The following is a 19,547-nucleotide window of genomic DNA, read 5'->3' as shown; positions in this document are numbered from 1 at the left end:
CAGGGACAAGGAGGTCAAGGGAAGGATAGACTTCTTGCCATCCACAAAGTATAAAGATGTTCACGTTCCACATAAATGCTCATCCAAGGGCCTCTGTTGTAGACGAGACTCTGAATAATCGGGAGGACAAGATGATCCAACCCGTGGACATCAGAAGGCCTCTTCCTCAGATACTCTGGTGCTTGGTCAATAGACCCATTTACAAAGTGGCTATGGGGACAGGAAAGGAGACGGTGATAGGCTTAACAGCATAGACTTGCCCTCACCAAGGTGATCCGGCTACTGCCAACATTTTCTTTGTGTGAGTGTGTGGGGGGTATTTTAACTACAAATTCAAAAATTTTAATAGAACTCTACGCAGGTTATCTATTTTTTTCATAAATAAGATTTGACAGTTTGTGTCTTTCAAGAAATGCATCCATTTTGGGGTGCCTGGGTGGCTCAGCTGGTTAAGCGTCTGCCTTCAGCTCAGGTCACGATCCCAGGGTTCTGTGACGGAGCCCCGTGTTGGGCTCTCTGCTTAGCAGGGGAGTCTGCTTCTCCCTCTCCCTCCCCTCATTCATGTTCTCTCAATTAAAATCTTTAAAAAATAAAGGCATAAAAAAAAAGAGAAATGCATCCTTTTAAATTTATTGGCATTAAGTTTTTCATGATATTTCTAAATTATCCTTTCAATATTTGTAAAAACTGTGATGATGTCAACTCAATCATTCCTGATATTGGAAACCTGTGTTATCTGTACTCTTGAGCAGTCAGACTACTGGTTTAAAAACTGTAGAGATCTGGGGCGCCTGGGTGGCACAGCGGTTAAGCGTCTGCCTTGGGCTCAGGGCGTGATCCCGGCGTTGTGGGATCGAGCCCCACGTCAGGCTCCTCTGCTACGAGCCTGCTTCTTCCTCTCCCACTCCCCCTGCTTGTGTTCCCTCTCTCGCTGGCTGTCTCTATCTCTGTCAAATAAATAAATAAAATCTTAAATAAATAAATAAATAAATAAAAACTGTAGAGATTTGTTTTTCTCAAAGAATCAGTTTTTTTAGTTTCACTGATTTTTCTCTATTTTTTGTTTAGTATTTCACTGAATTTCACTCTGGTCATTATTTCTTTTCTTCTGTTTACTTTGAGTTCAAATGACTCTTTTTTTCCCCGATTTACTAAGATGGAGGCTGAGGTCATTGATTTTTGACCGTTCTTCTGTAACATAGGATACTTAGTGCTACACATTTCCCTGAGTACTGCTGCTGAGTGTCCGGCTTGTTTATTCAGAAGCTGTGTTGAGCCCAGAAATGGTACCACTGCCGTAGGGACCAGCCAGACGCCTGGATACTGAACCCCTTTCAACATGCTGGGGAAAGTTGTCTTTACAGGAGTAGACACTTAGCATGGAAATGGATTTGCCTCCCCCGCCTGCAGCATTTCTGCCAGCATCACCAGTTTCGGACTTGCAAAATGCCACATTTATCTCACACTATGCTGCTTCCATCAAAGTGACACATTTTATGGCAAACCAAGTGGGACGGTGGCCTCACGCTCTTAGAATTCCTGGTCTTACCACATGTTCTATCACCCAGAAAGAGCTAGTTTGGTAGAACAGTGGGTTGGCCTGTTTAAGGCTCAGTTTATAAGCCTTAAAAATCAGCAGCCAGTCTACAGCACCATCTCCCCCATAGCCAGAATGCATGGCTTTGGGAAACAGGGGTAAGGAGGGGTTCACCCAATGAACTACAAAGAAATTTTTGTGCTTCTCATCTCTGCAAACTTGGGCTTCGTGGGTTTGGAAGTTCTAGTGCCAAAGAGAAGGATGCTTCCACCAGGGAACACATCCATGGTTCCATTAAACTATTAGAAGAAACTGCCTCCTGACTGATAAACGCCATGGCAGAGACTGTTCTCAAAATCTAGCTTCCTTTTCTTTCCTTGAGAATAGAACTCCAGAGTTTGTTTGGTTGTTTTTTTTTTTTTTTTTTTAAAGATTTTATTTGAGAGAGAAAGAAAATGAGAGAGAGATAGAGAACATGAGAGGAGGGAGGGTCAGAGGGAGAAGCAGACTCCCCGCTGAGCAGGAAGCCCAATGCGGGACTCAATCCCTATCCCGATCCCGGGACTCCAGCATCATGACCTGAGCCGAAGGCAGTCACTTAACCAACTGAGCCACCCAGGTGCCCCAGAACTCCAGAGTTTTAACTGGAGTTAAAATGGTCACCCTGCTGAACACCATAGGTGACATTATCATTTACAAGACATTTATTCCTTCTCTCCTCTCCTCTCTTTGTGAGAGTATACGTCCTGCCCCACTGATGTTGAGTTTGGGTATGTGACTTGTGTGGGCCAATGGGATGTTCGCAGACATGATCTAAGAAAAGGCTTTAAATATGCTTGTGAGGAGCGCCTGGGTGGCACAGTGGTTAAGCGTCTGCCTTCGGCTCAGGGCATGATACGGGCGTTATGGGATCGAGCCCCACATCAGGCTCCTCCGCTGTGAGCCTGCTTCTTCCTCTCCCACTCCTCCTGCTTGTGTTCTCTCTCTCTCGTTGGCTGTCTCTATCTCTGTCGAATAAATAAATAAAATCTTAAAAAAATATATGCTTGTGAAATTGGTGGGCTCAGACCTTCATCTTGCCATTCTGATTCTGGACAGGTAAGTGCAGAAGTAAAAGGGTTCATACCTCTGCCAGGTCACCAATCTTACTCTAAGGAAATCTTCTCCACATAGCTTATAACCTATGTACATAACTTACCAAGGCATATGTATGTTGCTATAACCATGGAAGTCATTACCGTGAAGAGCACGTGGCCTGGGGAGCGTGCTGAGGGCAAGAGGAGGAGAGGTACATCCCAGAGGATGAGATCTGAAACCAAGCTGTGGTGAGCCATGTCCAGCTGAATCCAACATAGACTAGCCAAACACCAGTGCATCTGTAGACACGTGAACGAGAAATTAATGCTTACTGTTGGCTGCCACTGATATTTTGTGGGTGTTACACAGCATTTTTGTGGCCACAACTAACTGAGACCCTAAGTGTGGCCATGTGACTAACTTTTGGGAATTAGGATGGAAGAGGAAGTTATACATGCAACTTTTAGTTCATGACCTCAGCAGTAAGGTGTGTGCCCTCTACTTTTCCTCTTCATGCTGCAGGAATGTGGTGATGGGAACCAAGAGCTGCATGCTGAGGATGGTAGACACAAGATGGGAAGGGCCTGGGATCTCGACACTATGGCATTGAACTATCAGCATAGGACCGCTTACACTCAGACTTTTATGTCAGAAAGAAACAAATTTTTATTTTGGTTATCAATACAGCAGGAATGCTAGCAACCTAATGTAGCATGGGTTTTCTGTCAGTAGCAACCAGGAGGTCCTAACTGAGAAATCATTTTGTTGCAAGCCCCCTGCAGTGTTCATCCAACCACAGTCCCATGATGTCTGCTGCTGGTCTCCTTCTTGCTCTACTGTGGGTCCTGCCCATTGACCACTGCACACTGGTCTGCCTTGGATTGCTGCTGCTCCTGTCACGAAGGCTCCCATTTCCTGCTGTACTGCTAGTGGTGAGGGTATATCTGACTTGAGTGAAGGGCTAACTGTAACTGGACACTTTATATGCCTGCCCTATAGTCTAAAGCACAAGAAAAATTAAAGCAGGGATGCATGTTTACTCACCCTGTAAGTCAGACAATGCAAAGACAATGGAGCTTCTGTTTTCTAAAATCTAATCTTTCTCATATGCCCCTGCCCTGCTGGGTGCACGAAGGGGAGATTTAGACTTGCCAGTAAATAATAGATAGGATTAGTTTGGTTCAAACAGTGTCTTTGGGGGTAACTTGGTCTCTCTTAAGTAAATGCTGCTTCTCTTTTCCCTTCCCCTTCATCTTTTCTTTTTTTAAAGATTTTATGTATTTATTTGAGAGAGAGAGACAGCCAGCAAGAGGGGGAACACAAGCCTGGGGGGTGGGAGAGGAAGAAGCAGTCTCACAGTGGAGGAACCTGATGCGGGGCTCAATCCCATAACGTCGGGATCAAACCCTGAGCTGAAGGCAGACGCTTAATGGCTGAGCCACCCAGGAGCCCCGCCCTTGATCTTTTCAAGATAGTTATCTGGGAGTATGCGAAAGGAAAGATACAAACATGACTATGTGATAGAAGGAAAGAGCTTCCTTGGATCCCTGTGAGCAGGTCCTTATACTGTCCTCTGGTTCTGCCACGAAATACTGGGTTTGATTCCTGAGTTCCCATAATTACCTGCTGAGATGCAGGGGGCCTAATCTGGTCTTTGGAGTGTGATGCCAGCACCTAGAGCTGAAGTCCATTGTCCCAACATATGCCTTCTCCCAAAAAGTCCTACCTCTGCAGGCTTTTCATTCCAACTCTCAGTGTAAGCCTCTACAACACTTCCTCATGCCTTCTTGGGGCACAGAGAAGCTTTTGATCTCCTGTGGAACAAGTTTAGGCTGTCAGGGACTGGGTACCGTATACTGGTTTTCATTGGCCTAGATTCTGCCCTCCATCATTGCTACATTATTGTTCCTACAGTATTTTGGTCACGATGCAAAGCTAAGCGCAAGGCTCCTCCTAGCAGCCTGCAGCCTCCCTGATGCCATACCTGGGGAAGTGGTCTACAAGCCTCTGATGTTCTTGGGTTCTTCATAGTCTCTGTATCTGTCTTCTAGAGTTTCCCCCGGTCAAGATCCGGATGGACTGGGGAGGATGGGTAGGGGAAAATGAGAACCCTGGAGCATGCCTGCCTTCCTTCCTTTCCCTCTTCTGTTTCTCCTGTCCACATGCCTGCAGGTTGGAAAACACACATGTTACTTTATTTCCTCTTCCTTTTTTCCAGGGCAATGACCCTCATGATCTGGACATTATAGGCAGTTGGGGTTTCATCCCTACAGTATGGAAGGAGCACCATGCTCTGACTGAATTAGGCATGGCTTCTGATATGAAGGCTGCAGGGTATTTGTGAACTACGGCCCTCCAAGAACAATTATATTGATGGTTCATCCCTCGAATGTTACCTGTTGAAAGGTTAAGGCACTCTGCTGGGGTGCTTTGTGCAAGCATCCTAGTTGCTGGCTCTACTCTACTACCCTCAGGTCTGCCCACTTCTCTTTTTCAAATATTCACAGTGCAAATTCCTTTCTATTCTTTCTACACCCAGGGGTATGGCACTAAGATCAGCTCCCTTACCTCGGGCAATCTGTGGACACGCGCATCTCCTGGCCATACATTTCCTACAGCCTGATTTATTTAACCTGTAAGAATGCCACATTTGTATGTGCCCTTGCATATGCACCTGCTTCCCCAGGACCCTCCAAGGGCTTCTCGGCACTCCAGATATGCTTCTTTCCAAGGTTTCCCTACCAGGTGAAACATTAGTAACACACCATGCGCACCATATGCACATTTACAGGTGAAATGATCCAACTTCTTATTGAGAAAGGTTTTTTCTTGCTGCAACACAGTCTCTACAGCTTTACTTTCTGAAGACCAGTGGGTGCTGGTGCAATATGTGGAGTTAGTTCCTCTTTTCNCCCTGCTTTCAGGCTGTTCCCCAAGGCTTACCAGGCACATAAGAAGGCCCATGAGAGCACCAACTATTCTATAATAGTTACCACAATGCTACCAAATCTTTAACTATTTTTCTCTCTGGGATTTTGGTAGATTAAATTCTTAGACAAGGCATACTGTAGAACACTTTTATGTAATTCTATTTAAGAGGTCAGGGTGGGCTTTGTTATCTTCACGCCCCACTAGATGCTCTATGGGAGCATGGCATGGGGATGTGGGAGGGCTAACTGGGTTAGCATTTACCAAAGAGAGATCAAGTTTCCCCCATAAGACTGAACCAGAAGAGTCTGTTAATAGTAGGATAACACCTTCTCTGTCTGCTGGATGGGGTACTCAGACTCTGCTCTAAGGTCACAGGGAGCCCTCCCTCTGTCATGGTCTGTTGCCATTCACCAGGGAAATAACACCAGTTCTGGGGGCCAGGTCCCTTTGGGAGAATGGAAGGCAATTTCCTCTTTAGGCAGACTGCTCACAGCTGTGCATATAGAGAATGGTTCATAATCTGGGCACTGCATTTGATAGGGCACTTTTGGACCCATTTCTTGTGTCCTGAATTTTCCAACTCAATGTCCAGGCAACGGGGGGCCTAATTTTGGTAGACCTGAAACCTGAATTCACTTTTTCAGGTTGGGTGCTGAAGGCAAACAAGCCCTCACAATTCCCTGAGAATCAAAGAGAAAGCCTTTATTTCCTTCATCAGATTTTGCAATCAGAAATGAGGCAGTGCCGGGGCGCCTGGGTGGCTCAGTCGTTAAGCATCTGCGTTTGGCTCAGGTCATGATCCCAGGGTCCTGGGATCGAGCCCGGCATCGGGCTCCTCTGCTGGGAGCCTGCTTCTTCCTCTCTCACCCCCCCTGCTTGTGTTCCCTCTCTCGCTGGCTGTCTCTCTCTCTGTCAAATAAATAAATAAAATCTTAAAAAAAAAAAAAAAAAAAAGAAATGAGGCAGTGCCATTGGCAGCAGGGCAGCAGTATGGAGTGAACGACATCACGCACATGGTGGTGGAAACCTGTTTGTCCTGAGTAAGCAGACCCGGGTCAGACGTACAGCAGGCACTGCTGCTCAACCTCCATCCCCAGAATGCGTCCTTGCTCTATTCCCACCAACTAGTAAATGACAGCTGTCACTTATTCAGCACTCACAACAAGGCAGGTACTGTGCTAGGCATTTCCAAGAATTTCTGGAGGCAAGTTCCTCAAACTTTCTGAGTTTGTTTCCTCATCTGTAAAACTGGCATAAAAACCTCACAAGGTTATTTCACTGACTATATGAGGTATTTATATCCCTTAGCACACTGCCTGGCACATCATAAGCACTTAAATCTAATTGTTGCTACAAAGATTTTATTGGGCTTTTTATCTGAATTTATATTAGGAAACTAGCCATTAAGTTCTAGGCTGTCTGAATCTATTCAGCTCCTGAGTTCAGAGAGGGAGGGATACCAAGTTATCAGGTTCCTGAGTTTAATGAGAGATACCTATAGTTTTAAATTTTCAGAGATTCTGAAACCCCTGCCTGAGGATGAGAAGTAAATGGCATATACCTTTTTGTAAACTTCCCCAGAAAGGAGAAAAATGTGGTTCTTCATACATTTCTAAATTGTCATCATGCTAGCAGAGCTTAAGGTGGGTGAAAAAGCAATACAAAATACGAAACCCAAAACTCCACAAAAATCCTTTGATTCCTTTCTAGTGATAGGGTATTCCCCACTCCTCATGGGTGACCCACAACCTAATCTGAAATACAGAATAATCACAAAAAGAGAAGACTATGGGTCCGTGGCAGCACAGGCTCAGCGCCCAGAAATGGTTTGGGTGAGGTGGAAAGCGTACATGACTTCACTCAGGCCTGGAGCAATCCCAAAGCATTCAAAGTGTTGGGGGGGGGGGAACCATCAGCTGAAGCTGTCAGAGCCAGCAAGACTTGGACAGGTGGACAAGAAAAATGGCGTCCCTGAAAAGAAGACCAATCTGAACAAAGGGGCCAAGGGAGGCACAGTGAAACCAGGTTGAAGAGCATGCTGGAAGGCCCCTCAGTGTGAAAGAAAAGAGCACGTTGTGGAGTACTATAAACATCAGTACTGCCTGAGATATGAAACTTAAACATACACAAGTAATTGAGCACTTGTAACCCGAATCTTGAAAGTCTTCTGTGTGACTGACACTGGTGGCATCCCTCTCCTTTCCCTAGAGCCAATCACCAAACTGGATTTTTTTGTTTCCTTGCTCTTCGTATCAAATACAGAAAAGCTTATTCAATTGTGCCTACTTTTGACCTTTTTGTGAGTGCAATCACAGTATATGTATTCTTCTGTTACTTTGTTTCTACTGTTTTGGAGATTTCTCTGAGTTTTTTATATAGCTGTAATAAGTACCTTTCCACTGTACAGTACCCATTCTATAGATTTTTTTAAAAAGATTTTATTTATTTCTTGACAGAGAGAGAGAAAGAGACAGCCAGTGAGAGATGGAACACAAGCAGGGGGAGTGGGAGAGGAAGAAGCAGGCTCCCAGCGGAGGAGCCTGGGATCACACCCTGAGCCGAAGGCAGACGCTTAGCTTAACGACTGAGCCACCAAGGCGCCCCCCACTCTATAGATGTTTTTACATTCCATTTGGGTGACGTCTTTTGTTTAGCTAGTCATTATAAAGCCTACTGATATAAGCATAAGTATTTATATATATATTACTCAGAATATACGCAGAGGAGTTTATTCAGGATCGATACCAAGGAGTGGAACTGCTGGGCTGCAGGGGAAGCGCAGGTGCTACTTTGCTAGGGAATACCAACCTGCTTTCCAAAGAGTTGTATCAAGTGACGTTCAACTAGCAAAGTCATAATTTCTGTTGCTCTTCATCTTCGTCAACACTTGGTATTTTCTGGCTTTTAAATTTTGCCCCGCTGGTAAGGGTGAAATGGTATCTCACTTTAGTTTTAATTTGCATTTCCTTGATTATTATTGCAGCTGAGGTTTCTATTTCTGGGTCCCCAATATACTCTTGTGAAACATCTCCAGAGGCAAGAGAAACAAAAGAAAAAATGAACTTGTGGGACTTCATCAAGATAAAAAGCTTCTGCACAGCCAAGGAAACAGTCAAAAAAACTAAGAGGCAGCCCACGGAATGGGAGAAGATATTTGCAAATGACACTACAGATGAAAGACTAGTATCCAAGATCTACAAAGAACTTCTCAAACTCAATACACGAGAAACAAATAAATAAAAAAATGGGCAGAAGATATGAACAGACACTTTTCCAATGAAGACATACAAATGGCTAACAGACACATGAAAAAATGTTCAAAACCATTAGCCATCAGAGAAATTCAAATCAAAACCACCTTGAGATACCACCTTACGCCAGCCAGAATGGCAAAAATGGACAAGGCAGGAAACAACAAACGTTGGAGAGGATGTGGAGAAAGGGGATCCCTCTTACACTGTTGGTGGGAATGCAAGTTGGTACAGCCACTTTGGAAAATAGTGTGGAGGTTCCTCAAAAAGTTAAAAATAGAGCTACCCTATGACCCAGCAATTGCACTACTGGGTATTTACCCCAAAGATACAGATGTAGTGAAGAGAAGGGCCATATGCACGCCAATGTTCATAGCAGCATTGTCCACAATAGCTAAATCATGGAAGGAGCCAAGATGCCCTTCAACAGATGAATGGATAAAGAAGATGTGGTCCATATATACAATGGAATATTACTCAGCCATCAGAAAGAACGATTACCCAACATTTGCAGCAACATGGATGGGACTGGAGGAGATTATGCTAAGTGAAATGAGTCAAGCAGAGAAAGACAATTATCATATGGTTTCACTCATTTATGGAACATAAGAAATAGCAGGAAGATCCATAGGAGAAGGAAGGGAAGAATGAAGTGGGGGTAAACAGAAGGGGGAATGAACCATGAGAGACTATGGACTCTGGGAAACAAACTGAGGGCTTCAGAGGGGAGGAGAGTGGGGGATTGGGACAGACGGGTGATGGGTATTAAGGAGGGCACATATTGCATGGAGCATTGGGTGTTATACGCAAACAATGAATCATGCAACACTACATCAAAAACTAAGGATGTACTGTATGGTGACTAACATAATAAAAAATTAAAAAACAAAAAACAAAATACTGCTGTGGAATCAATCTAAATGAATTACTTCAACAATTTACATTGTTAGTGCTATAAATTACTGGAATGTTTTGTTCTTACGGTTATAACAAGACATATAAAGCAAATGTGTCTTGCACCTCCAAACATCTCCCAGAACTTATTCTATATATTCACATACACGTATGTTATAGACTAAACTTTTGTGTCTCCCCCAAATTCATATACTGAAATCCTAATCCTGAACGCGCTATTAGAATTACTGCTGGAAGGTAATTAAGTTATAAGGGTGGAGCCCTTGTAAATGGGATTAAGGCTTTCTCCTGCTCTCTGCTCTGTGCCATATGAGGAAACAATGAAAAGACAACCATCCACAAGCCAGGAAGCAGGCTCTCACCAGACACCAGATCTGCCAGCACCTTGATCTTGGACTTCCCAGACTCCACTCCAGAACTGTGAGAAAAAGACGTTTGTTGTTTAAACAAGCGGTCAACGGTAATTTGTTATAGTAGCCCAAACTAAGCAATGCTGAAATCTATTTTATCCACGACTTGTTTACCTTAATTGTAGATCATCCCATTCCAATATGCATAGATGTACTTCATTCTTTCTAACTGCTGTCTAATAGTCCACGGTATGGATGACCCATAATTTCAGTCTCCTCTTTAATTAATTTTTGAACCGGTAATATTTGGATTTATAAAATCCAATGTGTACAAGAGCATATTCCTTCTACTCCTCTTCCTCAACAAATCAGTAGCACTGGCCTGGAGACAACGAAAGTTAGCAGCTGCGGTAGAAGATTGGCCAGATGCTCACCACTCTTATTTCTTCTTCCTGAGCACAGGGGAAGCCACGTCCCAGTTTCCTTGACTTTGGCTGGGGTCAGACAACCCGGTCTGACCAACACAACATGGGAGGAAGTAACAGACACAAGTTCCAGTGTCCGCTACCTTTCGTGGTTTTCTCTCTCTTAGCTAACCAGCTGGCTGAATGCAGAGTCCAGTGGAGGACTCCAAAGAGGCCCTAGTAGATGGCGCCACAAGACATTAGAATCCAACATCTCTGATTCTCTGCTTGGAGGAGAAGAACTAGGAACATCTGTATTGGACTTTACGTGAGAAATAAGCTTTTGGGTTAAACCAGTCAACTTTTGGGGTTGTAATTTTAGCTAGCATTAATTATAACAACACACACATTTCTTATGTATCCTGAAATGTTTGAAGTAATATATACAAACAATTGCCAGTCCTCTGTCAACAGACATGTAGATTACTTCCAGTTTTTCCCTATTACAATGATGCTACAATAAACATCCTAATGAGGTAGGTTTTTAGACATAGTAAACCTTTAAGAGTAGTGTTTGAAATGGAGCAGGCACCTAGCAACCTGCGTCACCTCAGTGAGGTATTTCCCATCTTTTCCTTAATTCAGCTTGAGCTCATCAAGTTGGCTGCAAGGTGCCAGTCTGAGGTGAACTTCAATCTACTCCCTGGCTCAGAATCCAGCGTGATGCTGAGATTCTCCTTCCTGCACAGAATGATTTTTTTCCTACAGTAACCTTTGCACCTACCTATTTCTTACACACTCTGAGTGCCTGTCCCCTTGGACATTCATTTCCTGGGTTTGCCAAGATATCAGCTTCTCACCAGGCTCCACACTCCTAGTTTGTGCATGTCTCCTATAGTCTCATGCTCCATCTATTTATTCACCACAACACCTGAATATGTGCCTGTGTGGGGTACTGTTCCAGGCACAAGGGGGGAAGCACACCTATGTAAGGTATGGGTGTTGTCCCCTTTCATAACAAGAGATGATATTATACCACATGTGACATGCGATAGGGACTGATGAGGTGGGGGGCAGACTCCAGCAATCTACAGTTGGTCCTGGCACTGACATGGAAGTGCTGAGAAAACTGGTTTATAACAAAGACATAAAATTGTGCTTTTCTTTATTCAGGTTACTTATATAGGATACACATCGATTTCTAGACTTCAAAAATTTTCTTTCATTAAAGGAGCCTACAAAACTTGAATTATTACAACTGTAATTACCACTTGAAAGCATCACTAGTCCTGAAATCAGTCCTTTTTCCTCTATCCTGTAGGTGCTAAAAGCAGAACACAATGCAGGTAAGCTGCTTAAAGGCAACAAAGAAAGAAGGTGAAGCATGAATATACTTTCCCTCTGGGTTTCTCAGTCCAGGCAGTGATTCTCAACTTTTGGGTTTATACACTGTAGTAGATGCTGTCTATACCTTGGGGGCTTACTCTGGAGTTTGCTTTCAGAGCATTCCAGTACGTGAGGAAGACCGCCTGTGTCTGTAGCCTGAGTGCATTCTCTGACTTCAGGAGCATGCTTTTCCCAGCACTGAGCTGGACAGAAATACAGGAGCATTAATACCCTAAAGAGGGAAAGGAGGTGGTGGGTAAGTACCTCAGCTACCTTGCTTCTTCGTGGGACAATTCTGGGGTGTGTTTCTGTTTCTCAGTTCACCGCATGATTGAGCCCACACAGTAACCCCTCATTAATTCACCCTTTAATGACTTTCCTTCCTGTCTCACTTCTCCACCCTGTCAGAGTGCCTCTTGGGGACACCTCCTAAATAAACTATTTGCATCCAAATCCTGGTTTCAGTGCCTGATTTTGGGAGAAACCCAAACTAACACAAACACTTTTTTGAAAATGTGAGGGAAAAACAAGGTCTCTCTCCCCAGGAAAATATGTCATACTTTCAAGAAACCTAGATAGGATTTAGTAAAATTTTGATATTAGGGCCAGGCTTCCAGAATCACCCTAACTTCTCTCCCTCCTCCCACTTCCATCTTCCAAAACATTACTGAGGGAGCCATATACAAGGACTAGCAGCCTAAGAGGAATGAAAGTATCACTTTAATAGATTCAGAAGTGCCTAAAACCCCTTTTACCTGTTTAAATACTCTCTGTATGAACGGCGTCCTCTACAGTTTTCTCTTAGAGGGTGTTCGCCAAACTCCTTTTTTCTAGCACAGTATACAGATGGTCCGCAATTTACAATGGGTCAACTTATAATTTTTAGACTTAATGATGGTACATTCTACATTTGGTAGAAACTGTACTTCAAATTTTGAATTTGGATCTCTTCCCAGGCTAGTGCTATGTGGGAAAATCTTCTCCTGTGAGGCTGGCCAGGGGCAGCTGTTGCAGCTCCCAGTCAGCCACGTAATCACCAGGGTAAACAACCATACACTTACAACCATCCTGTACCCATACAGCCATTCTGTTTTTTACTTTCGATACAGTATTCAATCAATTACATGAGATATTCAATACTTAATTATAAAACAGGCTCTTTATTAGATGACTTTGCCCAACTGTAGGTGAATGTAAGTGTTCTGAGCATGTTTAAGGTAGTCCAGGCTAAACTATGATTTTGGGGGTTAGGTATATTAAGTGCATTTTCGCTTACAATATTCAACTTACGATGGGTTTATTGGGACATAACCCAATCATAAGTTGAAGAAGATCTGTGCCGGCCTTTTCTGCATGATGCCTTATGACATAACTATTTATCTACGTATATGCTTAGTTGTTTGCTGTTTCTCTACTAGACATATATGCTCCACGAAAACAGGAACTAAGCCACTTTGTTTACCACTGTATACCCGGTATTTATGACAATGTTCTCACATGGAAGATACTCCATAACCAGAGAAAGAGGTTGAGGTTTGGGCTCCCGGGCTCCAATAGACACCAATTCCTTGCTCATTAAAAACATGGACTCAACCTCTTCAGGCCACATGGAGAAAGCCCCAGAGTAGGCAAAATAAAATGATCAGATCTGCAGAGCAGATTCTGGCTCAACTACACCATCAAGCTATGCGTGTGGAGGAGGGAGAAAAGAACTCATTGATGAATGTATAGTGACCCTCCCCACCCACCAAGAATGTGGGTCAATTAATAAACTAATTTTCACTATTAGGTTAGTAGCTCTTTTCCTTGGGGAAGGGGGAGAAAGGAAGGTGGTCAAAATCTCACCCTGAAGTATATACTATTCTGCATGTAATTTCAAGGGAGTAAAACAAAACTTACACAAACTTCTGAAGTCCGTCCATGGTCCATGCAGGCCAACAATCCCAGGTTAACAATCTCTGTGGATTTGTTTTTAACCAGTACAAACCTTGAGATCTCTAATCTTTACCAACAGATTTAGCTCCTATCTGATATATTTGATCCTCATCCCTCTTCTCCCTGCAAAAAGAAAGGCAACACATGGCTGTAAAGGTGTCAGTGGTAATGGCTGAAATAAATTCCTGCAGCAAGGCCTGTGCTCTGCTTTCAAACTTGGGAAATGGCCCTTTGGCTGCGACTGGAATATTCTATCTTGTAAAGTTCCCACCTGTTGAAATGTTACCTTTGCAGGGCCTGGTACAAATGCCAAGTCTTCCACGAGAAACGTTCTCCAATCCCACCAACCAGGAAACCTAACAGTTCCATTCTCGCAGCTCCTAGTTGACTACTTTTGTTTTATGGTCAGTGGCCCTCCTATAGCAGACCTCAGCACAGGACTTCCAGGGCCTGCCAGGAAGGTCTCAGCGAAGGTCTCTCTTAATGACTACTGTCATTAACGTCTGAAAGGTGCTCGAGGGAACAGTTTTGCACCAGGCCCAATTCATGCTGATCCTCTTTCTTCCATTTTACCAAACGCGTTCAATTTTCACCTCAGGAATTTCCCCAATGGACTTAAGTGGTCAACCTGAGAAAACTCAGGTTCAGGGAGGTCACACAAAAGTCAAGGCCCTTGCAACGACGCCAAACCACATGGACCGAATATCACTTCTTTAATGGCCCAAGCCGCGGCAAGACAAAAAGCCCAACTTTTCGAGGCCCCCAAAGACAGGTTTGAGCTCTGGATCCAAAGTTGAGAATGGACAAGAACTTCCTCCCTGCCCAATAAGGTGACAGAGAGGGCGGCGATAAACGCTGCAGAGAGCACTTCCGCCTTGCGAAAAGTGTTGTCAAGGGACAAGCTTCCAGTTCCATTCCCGGCCCACAGCTCAAGGCCTTTCATCCTAGCAGGCAGTTGTCCACACCCCAAGGCTACCCCACCCAGCTGCGCCCTCCAGCTTCTCCACACCCTGCCAAGCCGTTTGCACGTCTCGAGGGTGTGACGGTTACGCAGTGACATCACTCCGGGAAAAGGGCAAAGCTAGCAAGGTCCTGGCGATCTTCACGCGGTCCTGGCGCTGAGAAGCGTGCAGAAAGTCTAGAGGCGGGACTAACTTTGACTGACGTCCACACCCACCCATTGCCTTTCTGATTCCTTCTCAAACAAACCAATAAATGAGACGACGGAGACGGCAACGTGCCCCAGACCCAAGGAGTGGCTCCGCCCCCTCCACTTGGGCATCCTTTGGTCTCCATGATTAGTGTGGCTACCACCTTTTTGCTACTTTAGGCCCTCTTCTGGCTTTCCGATACCCTCTCTGAACTCCTTCCTAAGCATTTGTTCCCTTCCACTGTCAACTTCCACCTTCTCGGGATTCTTGCTGGCTCGGTGCCTATACAGCCACACTTGAGATGGCGGCCGGAGGCGGGACCAAGGCGGGGCCTGCCCGGCGCGGTGACGTCAGCGCGCTGCGTGTCGGCAGGTGGAGGGAGAAGGGAAAGTTTGGCCCGTGCGTGGGGCTGGGGTGGAGGGCGGGACAGAGGGGTTGGGCCCAGGCGAATACTCTGTCGCTGCTGCAGCGGAGGCCGAGGCCGGGACTTGGGCCGGGCGGGGAGTGCCGGACGCGGAGGAGCAGCGGGCGAGGTCCGCTGGAGCTTCGAGTCCCCGCCGCTCTGCCGCGCGGTGACCCCGCGCCCAGACGCCGTCCGACCCGAGGCTGTTCCCAAGGCGGTTGGTGGGGGCGCGGCGGCGGCGGCGGCGGTGGTTGGGGGTGGGGAGAGGCGCGGCGAGGAGACGAGAGAGGTCAGCGAGTTTGAGGGAGGATCGCGAGCCGTGCCGCCGTCATGTCCGAGGACTCGAGCGCCCTGCCCTGGTCCATCAACAGGGACGATTACGAGCTGCAGGAGGTGATCGGTGAGAGCTGGCGCCGCTGAGGGGGGAGGCGCCGCGTTGGGTGGCGGGTGACACGCGGGAACGTGGGTACCCGCGGGAGCTCGGGGAGCGCAGGACTCACAGATAACTCGTGGGCGCTCGTGGGGTCCGGGGTTTGTAGGGCGCGTGGGTGAGCCTTCGGGTTTGTGCAGCGCGTGCGAGGCGGGTAGGGGATTTTGTGGCGAGCCTGTGAGGCTGGTGGGGTGGGGTTTGAGGGGCTCGTGAGCGATTTGGGTAGTGACAGATATTTGAACCTGAGCGATATTTGGGTAGTGACAGATATTTGAACCTGGGTCTGGGAGGGGAAGAAAAGTGCAGGCACTGGACAGGCCTTTAGGAGGCTGTGTGAGGCTGTTGAGTTGTGGGCACAGCCACCTATTTTGGGGATTGTGGGATAGGAGGTTTTAGTTCATTCCCGCGCTGGTGTGAGAACACTAGAGTGCCCACGAAGTGCCAAACATTGCTGGGGTGGAGCTGAGGATCCTCTCCAGATGAAGCTGAAGGTACCGGGCACCGAGGCAACGTAGACACAACTTCCTACTGTTCGGGAGTAACAGTCTAGTCAGGGAGGTAGACATTGAATAAGTAGACAAATGAAAAGAATTTCAAGGTTTGGCAAGTGCTAGGAGGGAAATAAACAAGATGTTCTGATAGAGAGTGACCTGGAGACCTAGTTAGGTTGATTTCAAGGAAAATTCTTTTTCTGAGGCGTTGACATTTAAGTTGACCGCTGAAGGATGAGGACTCTTAGGATTCCAGGGAAGATTTTTCCCTACTGAGGGATGAGGAAGTGCAAAGGACCTGAGGAGGGAAAGAGCTTGATGGGTTTCAGGACCTGAAGGAAAACTGGCAAGGATAGAAAGGGGATCTTCTCAGGCTTGGTAAGGTTTTTGGAATTTTGTTCTAAGTGTATTGGAGGGCTTCAAGCAGAGACAGGACATGATCTGAGGGATCTGGCTGCTGTGCGTGGAGTGGATTTGAGGTCCAGGAATACCAGTTGGCAGAGACCAAAACTTGCACAAACGTGGATTGTAATTCTCAGGCACAGTGACTGGGGGAGGGTGGGGACTTGGGATGAGGGGAGTATTTGTTGGACAACAATAATCCAGTGACTTTAGAAATCAAAAGGGGGTGGGTTTAGCTACACAGAAGCTCAATCTCACTGACATGAGCAGACCCCTCTGTATTGGAGGAAGGAGATTGTCTACTTTGCTAGATCAGCATCCTGTCCTAAAATTAGTTATAACAAAGACTGGCTGAAAACTCCTTAGCTGCCTTAAGAGTTGTGTTTATTGCAATGTGTCTGTATTTTAGAGAGACTTTATCATATTTCTTTTTTTTTTCTTTTTTCCTTTTTTTCCTCTTGTTTCAAAACAAATCTGGGCTAAGTTTTATCTGAAAGAAATCATATCTTTTTCCTTAAGCCACGTCATGGGTGTCCTTGCTAGGTATTTGACATGTACTGGTTTGTTCTAAAGACAGCTAGCTAGGTCTCTGTCTTGATTGATTGCTTCTGGGTCCCTCAGTCAGTTTCATACTGAAGAAAGAAATTAAGTGAGAGATTTGAAAATGATGTCTGAAAAGTAAGGGAAGGGGATCCTTTTCATTGTTTTGGAAAAGGAATTTTGCTTTCCTTTCTGGAAAGGTATACATCTTTCTGTGGTCATTTTTTATGCCCAGCTGTTAAAGGTGGCATAGGGTTCTAGACACTTAGAAACTTATTAATTTGGTATCCGCGTGCCAGTAGGGGGTCTGTGAGTGGGCAAAAGGGAGTCTTAGTCCTCTGGGTTAAGGTTAGTCTTCATCTCATTCTTAAAGTGGGCCCTGGGTAAAAGGTTAAGAACTCCAATGTGATTTGACCATTTTATTTTTAAAAATAACTTTACTGAGGTGTAATTTAATGCTCTTCACCCATTTTTAGGTACAAAATCCAGTGGTTTTTAGTAGATTTACTGTGCTGTGCACCAGCCAGCATAATCCAGTTTTAGAGTATATTCATCACCCAGTAAGATCCTTGTGCCTGTTTACAGTTAATCCCTGTTCCCGCCCCCAGCCCCAGGAACCGCAAATCTTTCTGTCTCTATAGGTTTGCCTTTTCTGGACATTTTCTGTAAATGAGGTCATAATAACATATTGTCTTTTGTGTTGGGCTTATTTCACTTAGCAAATATTTTTTCATTTGTAAAAACAGTTTTACTGGGTTATAATTTATATACCACAGAATCCACCTGTATAAGTTTACAATTCTATAATTTTTTAGTAAATTTACAGAGTTGTTCAGTCATCCCCACAGTCCAATTTTAGAACATTTCCATCATTCCAGAAAGATGCCTCATGTCCATTTGCAGTCACTCCCTGTTCCCACCCCCTGCTGCAGGCAACCACAAATCTACTTTCTGCCTCTATAGATTTGCCTTTTCTGTATATTCATGTAAATATAATCATATAATATGTGATCCTTTATGTTGGTTTCTTTGACTTACTGTAATGTTTTCCGAAGTTCATCGATGTTGTAGCCTGTATCAGTACCTTGATTCCTTTTTATTGGACACCACATAATGGACATTGGGTTGTTTCTGCTTTTTGGCGATTTGGGATAATGCTGTTATGAGTATTCACTCATCAGATCTTCATGTGAACATGTTTCATTTTCCTTGAGTGGAATTACTGGGTCATATGGCAAATTTATGCTTAACTTTTTAAGAAACTTATAAACCTTTTCAGAATGACTGTATCATTTTTCATTCCCACCAGCCATGTATGAGGGTTCCTATTTATCATTGTCAGCATTTGTTGTCTTTGATTATAGCCATCCTGGTGGGTATGAAGTGGTATCTAGTGGCTCTGTTTTGCATTTCTTAAATGACTACTGAGGGTGAGTATCTTTTCATGTGTTTATTTACTAGCTTTTCATATATCTCCTTTGGTGAAATGTCTATTCAAATGTTTTGCCCATTTGGGTTGCACTTGGGTTATTTTCCTATTGAGTTATAGGGTGTGTGTGTATGTGTTCATTTGGTTGTCAGTCCTTCACCTGATACATGATTTCAAGTATTTTTCCCCCTGGTCTGTAGCTTGTCTTTTCATTTTCTTAATGGTGACTTTTAAGGCAAAAAAGCTTTGAATTTCGATAAGGTTTTATTTATCACTTTTTCTTTTATTGATGATACTTTTAGTGGCGTAGCTAAGAAATTTTTACTAATCCAACATTACAAAGACTTTCTTTCCTGTGTTTTCTTCTAAGTGTTATAGTTTTAGCTCTTACATTTAGACCTCCAATACATTTTGAGTTAATTTTTTAAGGAATGATGTGAGGTAAGATGAACCATCTGTTTCACAGATGAGGACATTGGGGCGTAAAAAGGTAAAATGACCAGTCATAGAGCTAATTAGTGCACAGCTAACACCTGTGTCCAACTCTCCTGTTGCCTAATTCAGCATCCTTGTTTCTGTGTAGGAATTTGATTGGTTTTTGTATATAAAATGGAAAATAATAGTCCTAGTCTGACAAAGGGAAATTTTGAGGGTTTAAGTGAAATTAATTAAAGGAAATATTCTTAAAATGAGGGATTAAGGGAAATACAATGAAAAATTAATAGGAGCAGATACTTTGAAGGTGACCCTTTTGGATATAGTAGAATTTTTCTTTTGTGTATCCTATTTTGTAAGTTTTAAATGTCTCCCCCTCATTTGTAAATTCCCTAAAGTTCCCAACAGGGAGGGGAAAAAGATTCTTTTCCTTGAACTATAGCTTATTACAAGTAGCCAGCCCCAACAAAGTGGTGTATT

The 19,547-nt window shown here is 44.4% G+C and overlaps 1 protein-coding gene and 1 long non-coding RNA gene across 3 annotated transcripts in view; one reads left to right on the top strand and one right to left on the bottom strand.

Moving 5' to 3' along the window:
• Positions 1 to 9,623: 9,623 nt before the first annotated feature.
• Positions 9,624 to 14,786, bottom strand: LOC103680717. The gene is made up of 3 exons (XR_573159.2): positions 14,073 to 14,786; positions 13,751 to 13,909; positions 9,624 to 10,129 (listed from the first exon to the last, which is right to left on the bottom strand). It is a non-coding gene; the product is annotated as an uncharacterized LOC103680717 (long non-coding RNA).
• Positions 14,787 to 15,317: 531 nt separating this feature from the next.
• Positions 15,318 to 19,547, top strand: part of OXSR1 (oxidative stress responsive kinase 1) — a 93,113-nt gene continuing 88,883 nt past the window's right edge. For both annotated transcript variants that reach the window (XM_040636952.1, XM_008710194.2), the window contains exon 1: positions 15,318 to 15,740. In XM_040636952.1, coding sequence (XP_040492886.1) covers positions 15,671 to 15,740 — 70 coding nt within the window. In that variant the 5' untranslated portion in view covers positions 15,318 to 15,670. The remainder of the gene's footprint in view (positions 15,741 to 19,547) is intronic.

The sequence above is a fragment of the Ursus maritimus genome, unplaced genomic scaffold (assembly GCF_017311325.1).
Source record: "Ursus maritimus isolate PB19 unplaced genomic scaffold, ASM1731132v1 scaffold_20, whole genome shotgun sequence".
In the NCBI taxonomy this organism is placed as follows: domain Eukaryota; kingdom Metazoa; phylum Chordata; class Mammalia; order Carnivora; family Ursidae; genus Ursus; species Ursus maritimus.
Note: the sequence above shows the minus strand (reverse complement) of the source record. Positions and strands in the feature narration are given on the sequence as shown.